Genomic DNA, 18,755 nt, shown 5'->3' on the forward strand with positions numbered 1-18,755 from the left:
ACCAGTCATATAACAACAGGCAATCTCTTCTCCCTTTGCTATGTTTGCATTACGGTTTCCTAATTTTGGGGCAGTTCATACAGCTTTTATGCTATTTAATATTTTATTAATAAAACAAAGTTCTCTACTGAAATTGTATGAGAGGGCAAATTAATTTTGAATCAGCAAGCTTCCTTATTGCCGCAATTCATGCTGTGTTATCATCTGTTCTCAAAATGGATACCATGAAATAACAAATTCTGTAGAATATAAAATGGTGAATGTTAAATGAACAATGTTTGTATACTTCAACTCAAGAATAAAAGTTCCTGTAAGCAAACAATCTTTCTCTGATAATATAAAAAACAGCCCCACGATTCTGGATGTTACACAGTATGTAAAACACTGTGAAACATAACGAGCCTTGGAACAAAGGTGTAAAGACTAGCCTTTCAACTTCAGGCTACAGAAGAAAGTATTGATGCCACATTTGATGAAATACTGCAGCCAAACAAAACAAAATGAGAAATGACATGCACGTAGGATAAGCAGACAATCCCTTATTTGGACCAAGATACTGCAATGAAAGAAAGTAGAGCTGACCTTGGGTAAAACAACACAGATCTTTTCAGAAACTGTGAACCAGATCAAACTTTGAAAACATCTTTTACTACAGCATTTCCACTTCCAGGTAGGATAGAGAAGACTGTGGCAAACCTGTGGACCTGCTGAAAATAACTAGAAATGCCAGATACAATTTTAAAATGTTCCATTGAAAAACGTTGAAAAGCACCCAGAAATCAAGTTGAAGGAACTCCTAATTGCCAAAGCTAAGATGATTTGAACAAAATAAATGACAGTATTGGACTTTAACCCACAGGGTAAGATAAATAGCCATGAGTCTATATTGATATACACAGTTGACTAAATAAATAAATGAGGGAAGAGGGACAATGCTTTCTTACAGAAGAAATTCAATTACTAGATGTAGAAGAAAACAGACAAATAAAAAATCACCATTAGGAAAACACCATAGTAAAAATAAGTGTTGCAGACAAGATCCAAAGATGGATGTTAAAATTGGTGAGTAAAAGCTGGAGGAAAAAGAGATTTGCATAGTATCAAGTTATCTCCCTACAAGATATTTTCACAGAGAAAAATAGTTTCCCTGAAGACATCCAGTGAACACCACCTTACTCAAGTGATCAAGGTTGCCACCCAAAATAAAATTATGAACCTGTTGATAAGATGCACTAAGAACAATATATTGTTTCTAGTGTATTCTTGCCAAAAATGTCTAATCTCATTCTAATAATGAGAAGACATCAGAAGAAACTCTATACTGAGGGACAGATTACAAAATAAGTGACCAGAGGATTTCAAAAGTGTTAAGGCTATTAAGAACAAGGAAAGTCCAAGAGGAACTATCATAGAATACAGAAAACTGAGAATACAATTAAATGCAAGCAGAATCCTGAAATAAGGAAAAGGACATTAGTGGAAAAACTGGTTTTCAAATCATATCTGTAGTCTAGTCAATAATGCTGTTCCAATGTTAATTTCCTAGTTTGATAAATGAACCAGGGTTATGTAAGATGCTACCATTAGGGGAAGTTGGATGAATATGGAAATTCTCTGTACTGTTTTTGCAACTTTTCTAAGTCCAAAATTAGTTCAAAATAAAAGGTTACAGTTACAAAGTAAAAAACATAAAGGCATTAGAGAGCTAGTGGAAAAACAAGGACTAGAGGGGCCAAGATGCAGGAGGAGGCCGAAACATTGAGAAGTAAGCGATGTTCTACAGCCACTTTCTCCCTGGGAGCATCTGCTGATTCAGGGGTGCAACTGAGGGACAGAAAGACACCAGAGCTCTGGTAGCCCTGCAGGGCTAGGCAGACAAGAATGGGACTGGTTATTTGCAATACATATATGTGCAAAAGATATCATATCTAGAATACACAAAGAAAACCTATAAATCAACAGAAAAAACAACTTAATTAAAAAAAATTGGTAAAATACTTGAGCAGTCACTTGACAACAAAAATCCAAATGGCCAATAATGTATAAAAACTAATGAAGTTAAACACTTCATTAGTTGAAATGCAAATTAAAACTAAAACCACAATGCAGTACCATCACACATCCACCAGAATGGCTGAAATGAAAAAGATGGTCAATTTGAAGTACTAATGAGGATAGGAGCTACTGAAACTCTCATACATGGCCGGTGGGAGTGTAAATTGGGATAGCCACTTGGAAAACTGACAGTATTCACTAATGCTAAATATATGCACATTTTATGACACAGTGACTCCACCTATAAGTACATACTCAGTAGGAATGTGAATAAATAAATAAGGTCATCAAAAAATATGTACAAGAATACACATGGAAATATCACTTGTAAATCTAAAGTCTGTTGAGTAAAAATGATAAATATATATTGTGGTATATTCATATAGTAGAAAAATACACAGCAATATGAATGAATTAACTATAACTAAATGCAGTAATGCACCTAAATCTCACAAACATAATGGTAAAAAAAAAAAAAAAAGCCACACATAAAAAAGGAGTCTATAATACATAATGCTAAAGGTAACAACAGGCAAAATTAATTTATGAAATTATAAATCAGAATAGTAGCTGCCATGAGGATGGAAGGAGTAGTAACTGGGAGAGGAAATGCAGAGAACTTCTAGGGCACTGGTATATCTTGATCTGTGTGCTAGCTCTGCAGATGTGTTCCCTCTATAAAAAGTCATATAGCATCTGAGATCCACACTGAATGTACATGTCAATTACAAACAGAAAACTTTAATATTAAAACACTAACATTTATTTAAAATAAAAACATCAGGATAGCTCCTATAAACTAGATTACAAACATTATGAATGGATGTTTCATATCAGTCATCACTCAGATAAGTATTTGCCAATGAAATACTTTCATTTCTATTATGAGGATTGCAAAAGGTAATCCCAGCATTATAAATGTTGTACTACAGACTGCAACAATGATAGATGGGACCATTTATATTAATTGTGGCTTTTAAACAACTGATCTCTAAAACAAATAAGCAATCAAATTATTTTCTTCCTTTATAAATATCAGCAATGTATTTATTAGAAAAGAGCAAGCCAAATTACAAATGAGCTTCAATACCTGAGGCAGAGCTATGACTACTGATAGATGAAGAGTCGCTCTCTTCACTGGAAGACTCTGAACTGCTATCACTGCTGTCAGAATCAGAGTTGGATGAGTCAGACTCTGAAGAGGCGGATGCTGAAGAGGAAGAGGATGGGGAGGATTTATTTTGCTCAACATCTGGTTTCTGTGCCACGATGACCTTTGGTGTATTTTTGAGATGTTCACGCAGTTCATCCCTAATTTAAAATATAATCTGTTAGATTCTATTTCAAAGACAATTATGAGATAATTTTATAATCTGAAAATAAAATTCTGAGAACAATCCTTACGTTAAACCTCCAAGACCTATAGAAGTAAAGAAGTTGATGGCAAACCGAGTGTTTCTTGGATTATCTCGGGGTAATAATCCTTCAAAGAATGGCTGTAGAGTTCTAAAAAGGAAAAAAATAAAAGAGAACAGATTGCTTAAAGATAAAAAGGCAAAATCCTTAGTCATTTTTCAGATTTTTGATATATTAAATTACTAAATGAAATACAACCAAGTAACTAGTTGATGTCACCTATTAGGTTAGGCTACGTGTTATCTAAATGAAATGAGTAGGGTCAAGTAATAATGTACCAAACTTGATTTCTATCATTATACAATGTAGGAGGTTTTTAAAAAAACCTTTTTTACACACACAAAGAAAAATATATATACGTATGAATATATAGTATACATATACACACATATGTATATAAAGTATATGTACAAAAAATGTTAAAAACCTCCTCTGTTGTATGTACACATACATACACATATGTAGAACTGTGCAAAGTACTGGGGGAGAGGTGAAAGTAGTCAACAAAAGGGAGAAATCAAGGATGAAGACCATGTAATTACAATATCTATGGACTGAGACAACAGATATTTGTTAGACAACAGTGTCTACTAACAAAACAAGGTGGTTTTGGACATTTGGTTTTCAGCAATGCACTGAATAACTACTCAGTGGAGTCAGAAAAAACTTTCTCATAGAAAAAGGTAAAATATAAAAAGAATGATTAAGAGCTTGCCAGATAGATCAAGAAGACACGGAAATGCCAACAGTAGAAACCGAGGTAAGCAAGCATGAAAGAGCCAGATGTGTTTCACAAACTTGGCAATGTTGGTGTGGCTGGAGTACAGCTTGCTGGAGAGAGAGAAGATGAACCTGGTCAAGTAGACAGGGACCAAATAAGTAAGTATATGAAGCCAAGAGAAGTGGATGAAATAGTCCAGAGACAGTGTGTGGAACTCAGGAACACTGAAGAGGCAGGCTGAAGAGGAGACTGAGAGAGGAAGTGAGAAGAAAGTGTGGAGCCACAGTAAGCAGGTGGTCAACTGCGTAAGTGAGGCAGAGAAGTAAAGAGGCATGCAGCCTGAGAAAGACAACTGAATATGGCAGGTGGTCACTGAGAAATCTGAAAAGATTATTTCAGTAGTGTCAATGGAGTAGAAGTTAATCTAAGTGGCAGTCTGAACAAATAGGAAATAAGAAAGGTGAGAGAGGATTACATAATAGTCCTGAAATAAGGCTCTAGTTCCATGCAATAGACTTGAAAAATTATTAATAGATGAAATATATATTCAAAATTGTCCACTGATAATATTAGTTATCATTCTAAGGCTTAAAATTAGGGTAAAAAGAAAATAAAATTATAAATATCACCGGAGAATTCAAGTGAGCATACAAAAATAATTCTGTATTTTCTAAGAAAATTTTAAAAGGCATTAATTTGAACTCCATTTAAACTAAAAACCACCATTAAAAGTTGCACGTTGTCCTGTGAGACATAACATGAGATTCATAGTGATTAATGATGAATAAAGTCCTAGGGGGCTTAGTACTTGTTTTTACAATCTTGGATGGGTTTATGTCTGCTACAATGGGAGAAAACCAGAGGTCAGCAAGAATAAAAAGTGCTTAATGGCAAACTTACTCATCCTTTAATCTTGCATTAAGTTTAGGAAGACCCATGTATTCACACAGTTCCTGGAAAAATATTTTGACAAAAATTCTACTGGATGATGTAGTGGTTTCTTCACTCAGTTTTATACATTCAAGAACCTGAAAATTAAAGTTTAAAAAGACAAGTATATTTAAATTTATAAAAGACAGGACAGAGTGACCAATATTTGTAGGTTTGTTTCTCAAAATTACTATTTATTCCCTTCTTCAACCAGAGTTATCTGTGAATATCTCCCCTTATGCTGATACAAAGTTTAAAACTTCTCTATACTAACTTTCAAAATGTTAAGATGCTACAGAAATAGATTTCATTCTCTGTTTTGAGTAATGTGCTTTTTATAGCAGGGAAGATATCCTCTCTTGAGCATATAATGGTAAAGATTACTAGCTCCTATACCTTACTCATCAAAATGTGGTGTATATGAGGGTTTGGGGCAAAATGCCACTTAGCACATTAGACTACAATTTTGTTTACCACACATATGATTTTAAAAAAAGACAAAGTATGATGGTTTATTCTGAATATTAAGACTGTGGCTTAAAAACTGAAATGCCTAAATAAATATTTTTAGGGCAAATAAAAATAAAAGTAACCTCCAGTTTTTATGGGTTATGTGTTCAGGGGGCCCATTAGTTAATTGTTTAAAATTCTCATTTCATTTTCTCAAACAGGGGAAAAAAGAAGTCAAAAATTATTACAATTAGTCTCCTAGGTTAGATTACAAATGCCTATTAATGCAGCTGGACATACTTGGTACTTAAAAGTACTATAAAAATCTAACCAATGTTTGTAAGTTTGAGATATTGCTTCATTCTACCATTAGTACGATGGCATTCTACCATTAGTAGGATGGCATTCTACAAGATAATCCTGTTCTTTCCTCCTGCCTCCTGGATGTAATTTCTCCTCTCCTCTTCTCTTCTCTTTCTTTCTTTCTATTCCTTTAGCAATTTTGCTTTTCTTAGAATCTAAGACTTTTTATTTTGTATCATTGCTATGGGCATATCTTACTTCTGATCTTACACAGTAACCCTCCTGAAAGAAGGGGCCATGTATAATTCACTTTGAATACCCAGCACCTCTCTCAATGACTCAGTATATAAGTGGTGGCTAACTAACAGTGGTTGAATAACAGCTGTAAAATAAATGCCAACTTAATGAAAGCATTCTAAATTTCAATCCAGTGCACATTTCCCCATCAAGAATGTATCTTTTTCTTCTATGACTATAGGATATCCTCTCTATAGCTTACCCAACTTCAATGTCTGCTAAAAAGAACATATCTTTCTAAGACAATCATTTTTCTTAAACCCAACAAGAGGATCCTTGTTGGAGAGTTATTCCCTTAGGAATCAAGGGAGAGTAATTCAGAGACACATTTACCATCAAAATAGTGGCATATGTGGATGTGAGTGTGCGTGCATGTGTGTGTACACAGAGAACACGAAAATCTGCAGTATTTTTCCTGAAGACACTCCTAGCCATCATATTGAAACACTGGCATGTTTGGACAGTTAATATAATACAAAGACAGTATTTCTCGTGTATTACTTACCTAGCTTTCTGATTCCTTATTACATGAAGATAATCTCAAAGACAGCAGTTCTACACATATTTTAAAGCACATTTCATAATAGGATAAATATAGCTAGCTTATACCAAAATCTATTTGAGAATAATAGGGAATTAGGAAGGAAGTATAAATATTGACCCATGTACTTACACTCCATGGAAGTGAATCAGTGTATAAAAGGTGAGCAAACATCTTAGCAACATTTCTCAATTTGTTTGTTTCCAGGCGATGGATGGTATCATACTGTTCTTTGAATATACTTTCAAAGGATTCCATGTACTCTTTCTTCAGCATGCAAAATCGCTAATAAATAAAAAATCAGTACCATTAAAAATTGAATGTTAATACAATTATGAGCATATTAAATCCTAAATTTACTGAATCAAAACTTAATATGTTTTATATTTTCAAAGAGCATATATCACTAAATCCTTTTGTGCCATTTGATGCTCAAAAAAGAAGTTAATATACATGGTTTCTAATTATCTGAGATTTACATGTTAAAACAAAATCATACATATAGCTGATCACATGTGGGTAGAGCTTAAAGAAATATTGTAGATCATGCTTTAATTGAGCTGCCTGAACATGTACTTGACTTTAGAAACTGCTTTGAGATTTTGAAAAGACAGTATTTAATTGTTCTCTATTGGGAAATTGTTACAAAGCATGGAAAATTCCAAAAAGTTCTGGAAAAGTGATATGCAAAGTTAAAGGACTGCAAAAATGAAGCAGAAAAAGAGGAAGGTGAAGACAGCGGGAAACCTGAGGAAGGAGAGAATAATTTGCTTTTAGCAAAAATGGTAATATGTTGTTATATGAGGCCAGACCATAAAGCAGAAATAATTAATTTACAATATTTGTTTTAAGAATTCCCTTAGTAGATGCTGGAACTCACCCCAGCTAATAAGCCAAAAAATTTTTCATATGTCCTCTGTTGGGCACAGCAATCAAGTATCATGTTGCAGAGTTCTTTCTATTTGGGGAAAAAAAATACATTAATGATTCAAAACACAAAGAGACTAAATATTATATAATTTACTAGTATGATAGTGACTGCCTGCATTTTTAAATAAGGGTTTAAAACACTTCAAAAACTTTGTAAATAAAATAAAAACCTCAATCTATGTTAAACTCATAATTTTTTAAAGCCTTGGGTCCGGCTGACAGTCATTTATGCTTCCACAGTCATTATACTAATTATATTAATTATAAAATTCTAAATTCATGATAAGTATGAACCATATCAAGAAACCTAGTATAGGAAACAGACATATAAGGGAGAGATTTAATACACTGCATTCTTTAAGGATTCTATGCAGAATTCTTTTAAATACAGACTCACCAACACAACATCTAACAATTCAGTTACATATGTCCCAAGGATATAAACTCAATTGCTAAGGAATATATTTAGTATGGAAAAGGCAGACCATTATTAGTCTTTACAGAGGCATAAATGGGTACAACTTCAACGTTAACATAAACCACCCTTTGGTTGATAAAGAAACATCAAAAAACACTCTGTGGATGAATTTTCTCACCTCAAAATAAATGTTATTCACATAGACTTATCTATATGGATCTATATGAATAAATGGAATCATTCCATACCTACTAGTATATTGTTCCAATTAGCTATTCAGGTGCCATGTAAACCTCTCTGAAAATTCTGTTAAACTAATGGATAAATCCCCAGTAAAGAAATACTATCACCACAGATGATTTCTAATTAACAAATTAGTTTTTAAATTAATATATTAATTCCTGAAATAATTCAAATGAAATATGTATTGATTATAGCAATGTCATAGATGAAAAAACTCAGCAACATAAGGTGAAGAGACAAAATGAAAAAAGGTATTAATTCATCTGATTAGTGTAATCTCTTTCTATAAAGATTTATCAGAAACTTAAAACAATTTTCCAAATAGAGTAACTGTAATATACTTGCATTGTACAAACAGAAAGCAAGCCTATAAAAACGTGTTGCTTTTTAATTTTGACCTTTATATTTTCAATTAACAATTTTGACATTTTGTCTTATTTACTAACACAGGATACAACCTAAGTAAAAATAGTAAATATTTTTAAAAATTATATCATTAAGTATTTACTGCATATATCTATGTTAACAGGACATGTCAGAGACTCCAGAGGAGGACTTAGGGCAAGAAGTAGGAAGGGAATCTTGGAGAAGCACAGAACAGATACTTTAGAATTGTGCTGTCCAACATGGTAGCCGCTAGCCATTACAGCTAATGGCTATTTAAATTCAAATTATGTTAAATTATACATAAAATTAAAATTTTAGTTCTTCAGCCACGTTACTAGTCATATTTCAAGTACTTAAAAGCCACATGTGACTAGTGGCTACTTTACTAGAAAGTGCAGAATATAAATACTTCCATCAGTATAGGAAGTTGTATTGGACAGCACCGCTTTAGATACTGATACTTAGGGAACAATCTACTCAAAGCTGAAAGGCCTCACTTTACAACATAGAGCTGCCTACTTTCAGATGCCATTATATTGTGCTACATATATATAAGTAAAAAATATTAAAAATATAATATGTATTATACTATATATAAAATTATATGATATATATCATGTATTATATATTATATGAAAATATAAAATATATATAAAAATAAAGATAAGTCTCAAGTTATCTCAACTAAATGTTTATAAATGTGTAAGTTCTGAAAAGCTGTACATTATCAAAATTTCATACAGTACTAAAAACTAAAAAAATAAGGTTTTTCTAAATTCTACCAAATTATGTTAACTTCATATATGAAAATTCACTTTCAACTTGTTTTTACCAACATCATATTTTGTAATATAACAGTTAATCAGGTTTTAAGCAACAGAGCATGGTAATATGCTGATAGCACTGCTGTGCACTACTTGCAAAACAAATTACCTTCTTCCCTAGACTAAATGCAATTATAAGAGTTATTCCCTCTAGCTTATAATAATTAAATATTTTAACATTTTAATTAAGTGTTACAGCAATTTTAGGAGTCTTTTGAAAATAAATGCACTAAGATACTTTTCCAAATATTATCAAAATACACTGAGGTTATTTCTGGAATAACTATCTTCTCGATTAATATTAATACAATTTATAATGGCTTAATTATCTTCCTCAAATAACATGACAAGATCATACAGTAATTTCAGTGACAATTATAACTGTAAAGGTTTTAATGTATTAATTTATTTCCTTCCAGCGATGGCATATCAAGTGTGGCCAGTATACAAACAAGCACACTATTACTAATATACCAATAACAAAACTTTGAAAGCGAAAAAAAGGAATCTTTTACATTTAAACAGATAATTTTTTCTAAAAATTCCATATCACTATATTTCAATAATTAATGTATATTCTAGAATAAAGACTGGCAAGCTTTTTCCGTAAAAGGCCAGATAATAAATATTTTAGGCTTTAGAGTCCATATGATCTCTTGTCAAAACTACTTATTCTGTGGCTGTGGTGTGAAAACAGCCATTGACAATATATCAATGAATGAGTCTTTCTATTTTCCAGTAACACTTTATTCATAAAAACAGGCAGCAGGCCGCCGCCGCAGGCTGCCAACCTCTGTAACACATAAACATTTTTAAAGGCTTAAGACAAAGAATTTATATCTAACAGTAACTTAGCTCAGATAATCAAGAAGACCTAGAAGAACTAGAAACTGAACAGCCCATCAGAGCTGATACATTCACTCTGGCATCTGTGCCCGGTTTACCGCATGTAAAGCAAAGTGAGAAAAATACAATCACAAAAGCTTTGGCTCAGTTTCTAAGGATGTAATATCTAGATGGGAAGGAAGTAATATATATAATACACATTAGAGAAAAAAAAAACAGAAGAAAGAGCAACTTTATCTACTTAATCTGATCTTCATTATCCTTGGCATTAGGGTTCTGATACTTTGAAAAGTGAAGTATACCAAGCTGTAAGACAGTGAGTCCCATGGGGCCAAGATGGAGCTATCTTGTGCTGTGACTTGACATATAGTATCTGCTGAATAAATTTTCATTAAAGGAATAATGAATGAAGGCTGGGAGTGGTGGCTCACACCTGTAACCCCACTGCTTGGGAGGCCGAGGTGGGCGGATCACCTGAGGTCAGGAGTTTGAGACCAGCCTGGCCAACATGGTGAAACACCATACCATCTCTATTAAAAATACAAAAACTAGCCAGGTGTGGTAGAGGGTGCCTATAATCCCAGCTACTAGGGAGGTCGAGGCAGGAGAATTGCTTGAACCTGGAAGGCAGAGGTTGTAGTGGGCTGGGATCATGCCACTGCACTCTAGCCTGGGTGACAGAGGGAGACTCTGGCTCAAAAAAAAAACAAAAAAATTATATAAATTCTTCTACATCCAACTAGAGCAATGTAATATGTGCTGTGATCTTTATCTTTTCTACCGCAAAGAATGCATTAGTCGCAAGCTTGTCCAACCTGTGGCCAACAGGCTGCATGCAGTCCAGGACAGCTTTGAATGAGGTCCAACACAAATTCATAAACTTTCTTAAAACATTATGCTATTATTTTGCAATTTTTTTTAGCTTATCAGCTATTTTTAGTGTTAGTGTATTTTATGTGTGGCCCAAGACAATTTTTCTTCCAATGTAGCACAGAGAAACCAAAAGATTGGATACCCCTGCAGTGCATCCAGAAGATGGACCACATAATCCATTAAAGAACAAATTTCCTACTATATTTAAGTCAAAATTTGATTTACAGGCAACTCAGAAATTCTACGTAAAGTGCAGTGTTTCAGAGACTCTCTTTTTACCATATCCCATTTGAGCAGAAAATTTAATTCCCTAGAGTGAGCAATATATCTGAAACACCCTAAGCTTTGTGTTATCTTAAAGTGATATAAAACCTACATTAAAAAATAAATATTTAGTACTGAGGTATTGCTTCAATCCACAAAACTTACCCATTAGCAGCCTTAAACATTTTTAAAACCAATACATGCATTTCCTAATAGAAAAAGTATTAACATACTGTTTGGCTTTCAGGAAACTCCATTTTCAGCAATTTGTGAGCACATTCTTCAAAATCTAAACTGTGGAAATGATCACAATAGGTTAAAAGCTTGCAACATAGACTGTACACTCTTACACACAAGAATCTTACTTTAATAACAGTTTTAAATCATCTTTTTTTGCTGCAATTTCATATTGTTGTACTGCACATATAAAGAAAACATAGCTCTTGACTCTACAGAGAATGAAGTGCCAATACATACAACATGGATGAATCCTTGAATTATGCTAAGTGAAAGAATCCCAACACAAAAGACTACATATAGTATGATTCCATTTATACAAAATGTTCAGAAGTGACAAATCCATGGACACAGAAAGTAGATTAAATGAGTAGAACGTGACTGCTAAAAGGCTCAGGGTGTAGTTTAGAGTAATAAAAATGTTCTGGAATTAGACAACGATGATGGTTGTATAACTTTGTGAATATAATAAAACCACTTGCAGTCATGCATCACTTAATGACACGGTTATCTACTGACAAATGCATACTTAGGAAATTTTTTCATGTGCAAACATCGTAGAGTGTATTTACACAAATCTAGATAGTACAACCTAATATATCTAGGCTATATACTATGGCTGTTGCCCCTAAGCTACATCCTGTTCAGCATGTTACTGTACTTCTGAATACTGTAGGCAACTGTTAACACAATGGTAAGTATTTATGTATCTAAACACACCTAAACATAGAAAAGGTTTAGTAAAAATATGGTATTATAATCTTATGGGACCACCATTGCCTATGTGGTCTATTGTTGACTGAAAAGTCGTTACATGGCGCATGACTGTAAATGTGCACTTTAAAAGGGTATCATAGCATGTGAATAAAATCTCAATCTTAAAAAGGCAAAAATAAAAAAGAGGCATATGCAGTGAATTGTATTACTCTCTCAAACCAACCAACTTCAAGCCATAACTAATCAGATAAAAGGGTTTCTATTCTATGTGATTTTCTTCATTTTAAGAAACAAAACACATAATGTGTAAGTTTCTCTCATTTCTGCAATCATATAATGCTTATCAAATGTTTTCCCACTACAAACTGGTCACTCAAGTATGACGGTAGTAAATTCTTAAGTGTCAGCAATACCTTTTCCTTAAAGCATTGGAGGATAATAACTGTACATAAAGAATTTATTAAATATTCTGACTTGATAATCCCATATTACAGGACAAATTTAAGTACTCTAAATCTGGGCAACCAGGTCCAGATTTCAAAGAGTGCTTCCCAGTGCTCAAGGTTTTCAAGAGATCTGGCTGTTCTGTTCTACATTTAGTTGTTAAATAAATCTAAGAAAGAAAATGATCAATAACTCTATTCAAAAGCTTAGATAAAACAACAAGTAGAATGGTTAACAATGAGGACAAAGAAATAAAAGCTTTTAAAAGTAAATACTTTAAAAAATAATTGTAACTACCTAAAATTTTTAAGAAATACATTCTTATTCACAAATATATACCTAAATTAGAAACAACTGGAGGTAAAAACACCTATAGGATACTATACTGATTTAGGTTTATACATAGGATTTTAGAAAGATTTAGAGACAATCTAATTTGACTCATTTTTACAGATAAGAAAAATGAGACTTAGGTATTTGTATTTGAAACTTGCTCCTGGCTATATAGTCCCAGAAGTAGAACTTGAACACAAGAATATTTATACTTTCTCACCCAATATTTCATAAGGCTATAATTAATACTTAATTTGAAAAGTCATTTCTTGAAATGTATATTACATGTTTAGAGAAGCCAGGAAAAGTCCTAATTAAGGCAGGAGCAAGCACAGGTCAAGTTTCCCTGCTTACATTAAAATCTCAGTGTGGAAGAGTAAATGATATATTATTCTATCATAACTCTATCTACTTTTACTAGATATTGCCAATTTCTTATATTTTTCTATACTGATTCCAAGAGACGAAAGACGTTCCAGGAGCTCAGCATGACGTTAGCGCTTAATCTCTACTTTTACAAGTTAGCTTGGTTCATCTTAAAACACAGGGCATCCACATTTTATAAATACCACATGTGAAAATAATAAATATAAAACAACTTGCAAGAAAAAATATGCTTTTACCCACTATTCATATGAACAGAATTTAAAATATCAGTATAGTTCAAAGAGAATTAGCAAACTCAATTTGTTAATTGTTTATTGATTCAGAAATAATGCTACTATATTTGCATTTCTGTGGAATGCCCACACCCTTACTTTTGATAACATACCATAAAATCATCACTAATTAATGATTATGGACTTAGTTTTGCAGTTCATCCGTATTCCTCAGCTTCTATTACTTAGAGGGTTTCCTAAGCACAACAGGGTAATAATCCAGGATGGTACAAGGCAATGAAATGAAAAAGAAATCTACCAGGAAAGAGATTATATAACAGATAATATTAAACAGTATATAACATTAAGATTAAAATACTAAACAGTAATTGATACATTTTAATAATACAGTAAAACCAAAAACATTTAAAACAGACGTGTCTTTTTTTTTTTCCAGCTTTTTAAGAAAAAGAAATTAGCACTGCAACAAAATCCTGAAATTTCTGAAAAACAATCAAGTAGTTGATGAAGAAATATTACTACTTCCCTTTTATCTACTAAGTGAAGTATCAGGGAGAAAGTTAGCTAAATGACAGTCTGTTTTCTTGTTCTCGTTTTATTTTGAAAGTATTTAATGACCTCCTACACCAACATGGTTTTTAGGTTGTACTAATTATAAATATTAAATGAATTAAATTTTCTTGATATTTTAGTTCTCATCTTAGGTTACTAAACCAAATGAGTTTCAGGTTTAACACAAATTAATAGCAATTGAGGAGGGGGTAAAGAAAAAAGAAGACATTTACTGAATTACTGTCTTCTTTACATGATGCCAGATTTCAAGCTGTGTTTACACAGTTTTGTTGATGTGTCCAATATCAGAAACTTTAAACAGGTGGGGACGTGGTAGACCATCTCCCTCTGATGTTACAACTTCAATAAAATAAAATCAGACTAGAATATTGTTTAAAAGCAAGAACAAACAGGAATGCTTTATTTTTAATAGCAAAGGCAATTGTGTAGTTTAATGTTTTATGCATATAAAAAAGGGTATTTAAGGAGCCATAACAGAAAGAAGATAAGACTACTAGTGAGATTAGTCAACACAAACAAATTTAAAAAATAAAATTTCCACACAGTTTAGTTGCCAGAACTTAGTTTTTGTTCACAAGATTTTCAACATTGGACCGTTTAAGATACCCTCACAGCCACCTGGCTTGATGATTACATCCTATTTCTGATTTTTAGCCTGGTATATAATAAACATAAACCTCTCCTTAAGATAATCAGTGTTGATATATTAACATATTATTTCTAGAATCTGCCTATTTTGACAGCTAAGAAAATACTACAAGCACAATTCTATATAGTTATATAGTTTTTATCCCACTTAATATTACATCAGACTGTTTGTTCACATTTAAAACAACTCTCTATTAACGTAATTTTCAGTGGTGGCAGACTGGACATTTTGACTATTTGTGGTAGAAAATAAGACTGTCTCCATTTTCTTTTTTTTTTTTTTTGCACCAAACAATTCTGTATATAATTATGTGTCCATATTTACATCTTTAGGAAATACAGTAATGAAAAACAAGGGTCAAACAGCATGAACAATAGCCCTTGATTCATATTACATAGCAGGGTGGCTATAGCAAATAACAATGTAGCCAGATTTTGAAGGTTGTTACCATAAAGAAACGATGAATGTTTAAAGAAACAGATACGGTAATTACCCTGATTTGATTACACAATGTATAATCATCCATAGGGTATAAATATGTACAATTATTAAATGCCAATTACAAATATAAATTAACTAATTAAAATGAATAATGTTTAAAAAAAATAACAAAAAATCCCCAGAGAAAATCAACATATAGGACAGGAATTACTGCTACTAGCACGGATACCACTATGTAATAGTGGCTATTACTTGTTTTTTAATGCTTTAATTTTTCAAGTCTTCTGTGTGATTCAGAGATTATCAAGGTTATGCTTCTTTTAAATAATTATTCAAAGAGTTCCACTGTAACTCTTCAAAGTTAATGTTAACTGTAACACTTAACACAGTAAATCTGCTGCTCACAACTGATGACTGTTGGATTTCTTAAAAAGGACAAACGAATGAAAGGTCAAAGCCCAAGAATATTTACCTCTGACAAAGTATTTCTCACCTTTCACTTCAAGTGTATATGAAAAAATATTTAATACTTTTTAAGTGAAAATAGGTAAAGGATAAAGCAAAAAAATTCTCAACCAATGTTTTGCTGTTTAACATTCCTCTATTTGAAGATAAACCTAAAGCCAAAAAATGTTCAGACTGAAAACAGATGACTCCTACTTATGAATCATTATTGCTATTACATCATACTAAATGGAAATATACTAAACCTAGTAATGAAACAAAACTGAGGAAACATTTCTCCTCCAGTGTAAAATGTAAACACTGTGCCCATTACATCAATAGGTTGATTCACATACAAAGTACCAGATGTACTAAGATTTAACATCCTCGTTTATTTCTCTTCAAAACCAAATTCACAGCCTTCAAAGGGAATAGGTTTTGTTTTCATGACATCACATCACACTACTTCTTACTTAGCATTACTTCAAAGAGTCCTCAAAATCTTCCTAAGTCTAATTCCTATTTCTGTTCATACTCATTTACATCTGCAGAGCAAATCACTGTCCAACAGTCTTTGCAACAGTGCTTCTTTGCCTAGAATCAGAACTAGAAACCAAATTTTAAAAATGTTAAATATTAAATTTTCATTATACAATTAGGTACTCTGCTATCTTGTAAAACAGAATTATTTTCAGGTTTTTATTAGTGGCACTTAACTATAAGAAATGATATAGCTAAAAACCCATTTAATTAGGTAACACAATTAGACCTTCCAATTAAGTAAAGACAATTTTCCTATAAAGCAAAGAACCAACAGAAGGGTACCATGAGCTTGGGCATGGGATGGGGGAGAGAGGTAGGTAGTCTATGAATGCTGAAATGGCGTTCGGTTTTCTGTTATGAGACCCTAAAATGAATCCCTGATCTCTTTACCCATCCCTTATCAAAAACAAAAAAAGGATGAACTGAGACATGATGCCTTACCTTGACTGAATAGCAAGATAAATTGTACGACGAAATGAGACCAGGTTAATTTCTGTTTTGTCATGAATAGTCACTTTTTGTCCTGAAAGAAACATAACAAAATTACAAAACTGCAAAAATAAATGTGAAGAATTTAAAATGTATCTCTGTATAGCATTGTCTTCAAAAACCTATTTAGAATCAATATAAATTTAATAATTATTTTTTACTGTGTAAGTATTTATAGAATTCAAAGTAACTATTTCAAGTTTTTTGCTATATCATGTTAGCTCAAAGAAGTCCAGAACCAAGCCAAGAAAACTATTTTTGTTTCTCTGTTATCTGCTCATTTAGACACTATAAAAGGCTGTACTCTTGCTGTTGTTTGGTAGAATATTATTTCTAGAGTTATAAACAATATCTTGATAATTCAGACGCACTATATAAATCATGGGTAAAAATTCAGTTTCAGAGAACACTGGATCATCACAACAGGCTGGATGAGTCCAATATAAATAGGTGTATTTGTTAAAATTTTCTCTTATTTAATGCACGAAAACTTTCCTCATAAATATTTAATAGTTTTTATTTGAACAGTATTTTCAAATAAAACAAGGAAATTCTAAAGTAAAATGTAGTACATGGATAGAATTTTAATTAAAAATGTTGGAAAAAATTAAACCTATTTTTACAAAATATGTTATAGAAGAACAATTGTACTATAAGACAGAAGTATTTATTATATCCTAAAAGGCAAATGTATACTTTTAATATCTTCACACATGCAATACACGTAAATAATGACCAGTTTATGTATGTTCTGATGTACTAACTGTGCTTTAACCATAGTAAAGTTCTGAGCTTATTTCTGTGAAATAATGTAATCACAGCTGAAGAGGAAGAACATACTACTTCTGTGTAAATATAGCTTTTGGCCTCTTCACTCTATTTTGCCAAAATGAACAGCAAATATGCAGTCACTCTCATTTGTCACATTCCTGCCATGGCTGCATAAATCACATGAACTCAATATGAAAACATGTTTTTCACTGTCTAGAATACAATCAAAGGCATAATATACTAAATTAAAATTGTGCTGACGTTAAAAAAAGAATTTAATACTTTTTGAGCAGTTTCTCAATCTTGACAACACTGGCATTTTGGGCTAGATTACACCTTGTTGCAGGGGGCAGTCTTGTGGTTTGTGGGCTATTGAACAGCAGCTCTAGTCCTCACCCACTAGATGCCATCAGCAGCCCTCCTTGCTCTCCCCAAAGATTGAGAACTATTGTTTTAGAAGATTACATTAGAATTAATTTTAGAGTGTCTCATAATATTATTTGAATACACTACATGTTTACCTTCTTCATCTTCTTCTCCCTCTTCCTCTTCTTCTTCCTCATCCTCTTCACTACTCCCAGCATCTTGGTCTGTGTTTGAGTCAGTGTCTCCCTCATCAAGAATTTCTGTAAAGTACAAAGTAAGTTTGGGAAAAAAACAATGTGCAAGTAATATACATGTATTTTATTCTAAGAAGATAATTCTCAGTTCGTTGAAATCCACTGTGGTGTAACAGTTTATTAGCCAACAAACATAACCACCAAGCCTCGTGTTATTGCCTAGGTGGTCAAAAAGCATTATAACTGATTTGACTAGAGAGAGCTGTATGTATCACTTTTCTGCCACATAAAAAGTGCCCATGAAACAAGGAGATGAGAAAAACAAAAAGTAGATGAAGGTTTTTGAAAAGAACAAGAGCACTGGAAAAATATTAGGAATAGAAGCTAGCATATGCGAGTCAAAATACTGTTTCATCATCAGAAAGAAGACAGTCCA

General features: G+C 32.5%; 1 protein-coding gene across 3 annotated transcripts in view; it reads right to left on the reverse strand.

The window, feature by feature from the left end:
• Window positions 1-18,755, reverse strand: part of CWC22 (CWC22 spliceosome associated protein homolog) — a 64,919-nt gene that overhangs the window by 4,405 nt on the left and 41,759 nt on the right. For all 3 annotated transcript variants that reach the window (XM_003907674.5, XM_031651388.1, XM_021923760.2), the window contains 8 exons: window positions 18,281-18,385; window positions 16,941-17,022; window positions 11,732-11,792; window positions 7,594-7,671; window positions 6,846-6,998; window positions 5,093-5,220; window positions 3,460-3,561; window positions 3,146-3,366 (listed from right to left, as the gene is read on the reverse strand). In XM_003907674.5, coding sequence (XP_003907723.1) covers window positions 3,146-3,366; window positions 3,460-3,561; window positions 5,093-5,220; window positions 6,846-6,998; window positions 7,594-7,671; window positions 11,732-11,792; window positions 16,941-17,022; window positions 18,281-18,385 — 930 coding nt within the window. The remainder of the gene's footprint in view (window positions 1-3,145; window positions 3,367-3,459; window positions 3,562-5,092; window positions 5,221-6,845; window positions 6,999-7,593; window positions 7,672-11,731; window positions 11,793-16,940; window positions 17,023-18,280; window positions 18,386-18,755) is intronic.

Source organism: Papio anubis, chromosome 10, assembly GCF_008728515.1.
Source record: "Papio anubis isolate 15944 chromosome 10, Panubis1.0, whole genome shotgun sequence".
In the NCBI taxonomy this organism is placed as follows: Eukaryota; Metazoa; Chordata; class Mammalia; order Primates; family Cercopithecidae; genus Papio; species Papio anubis.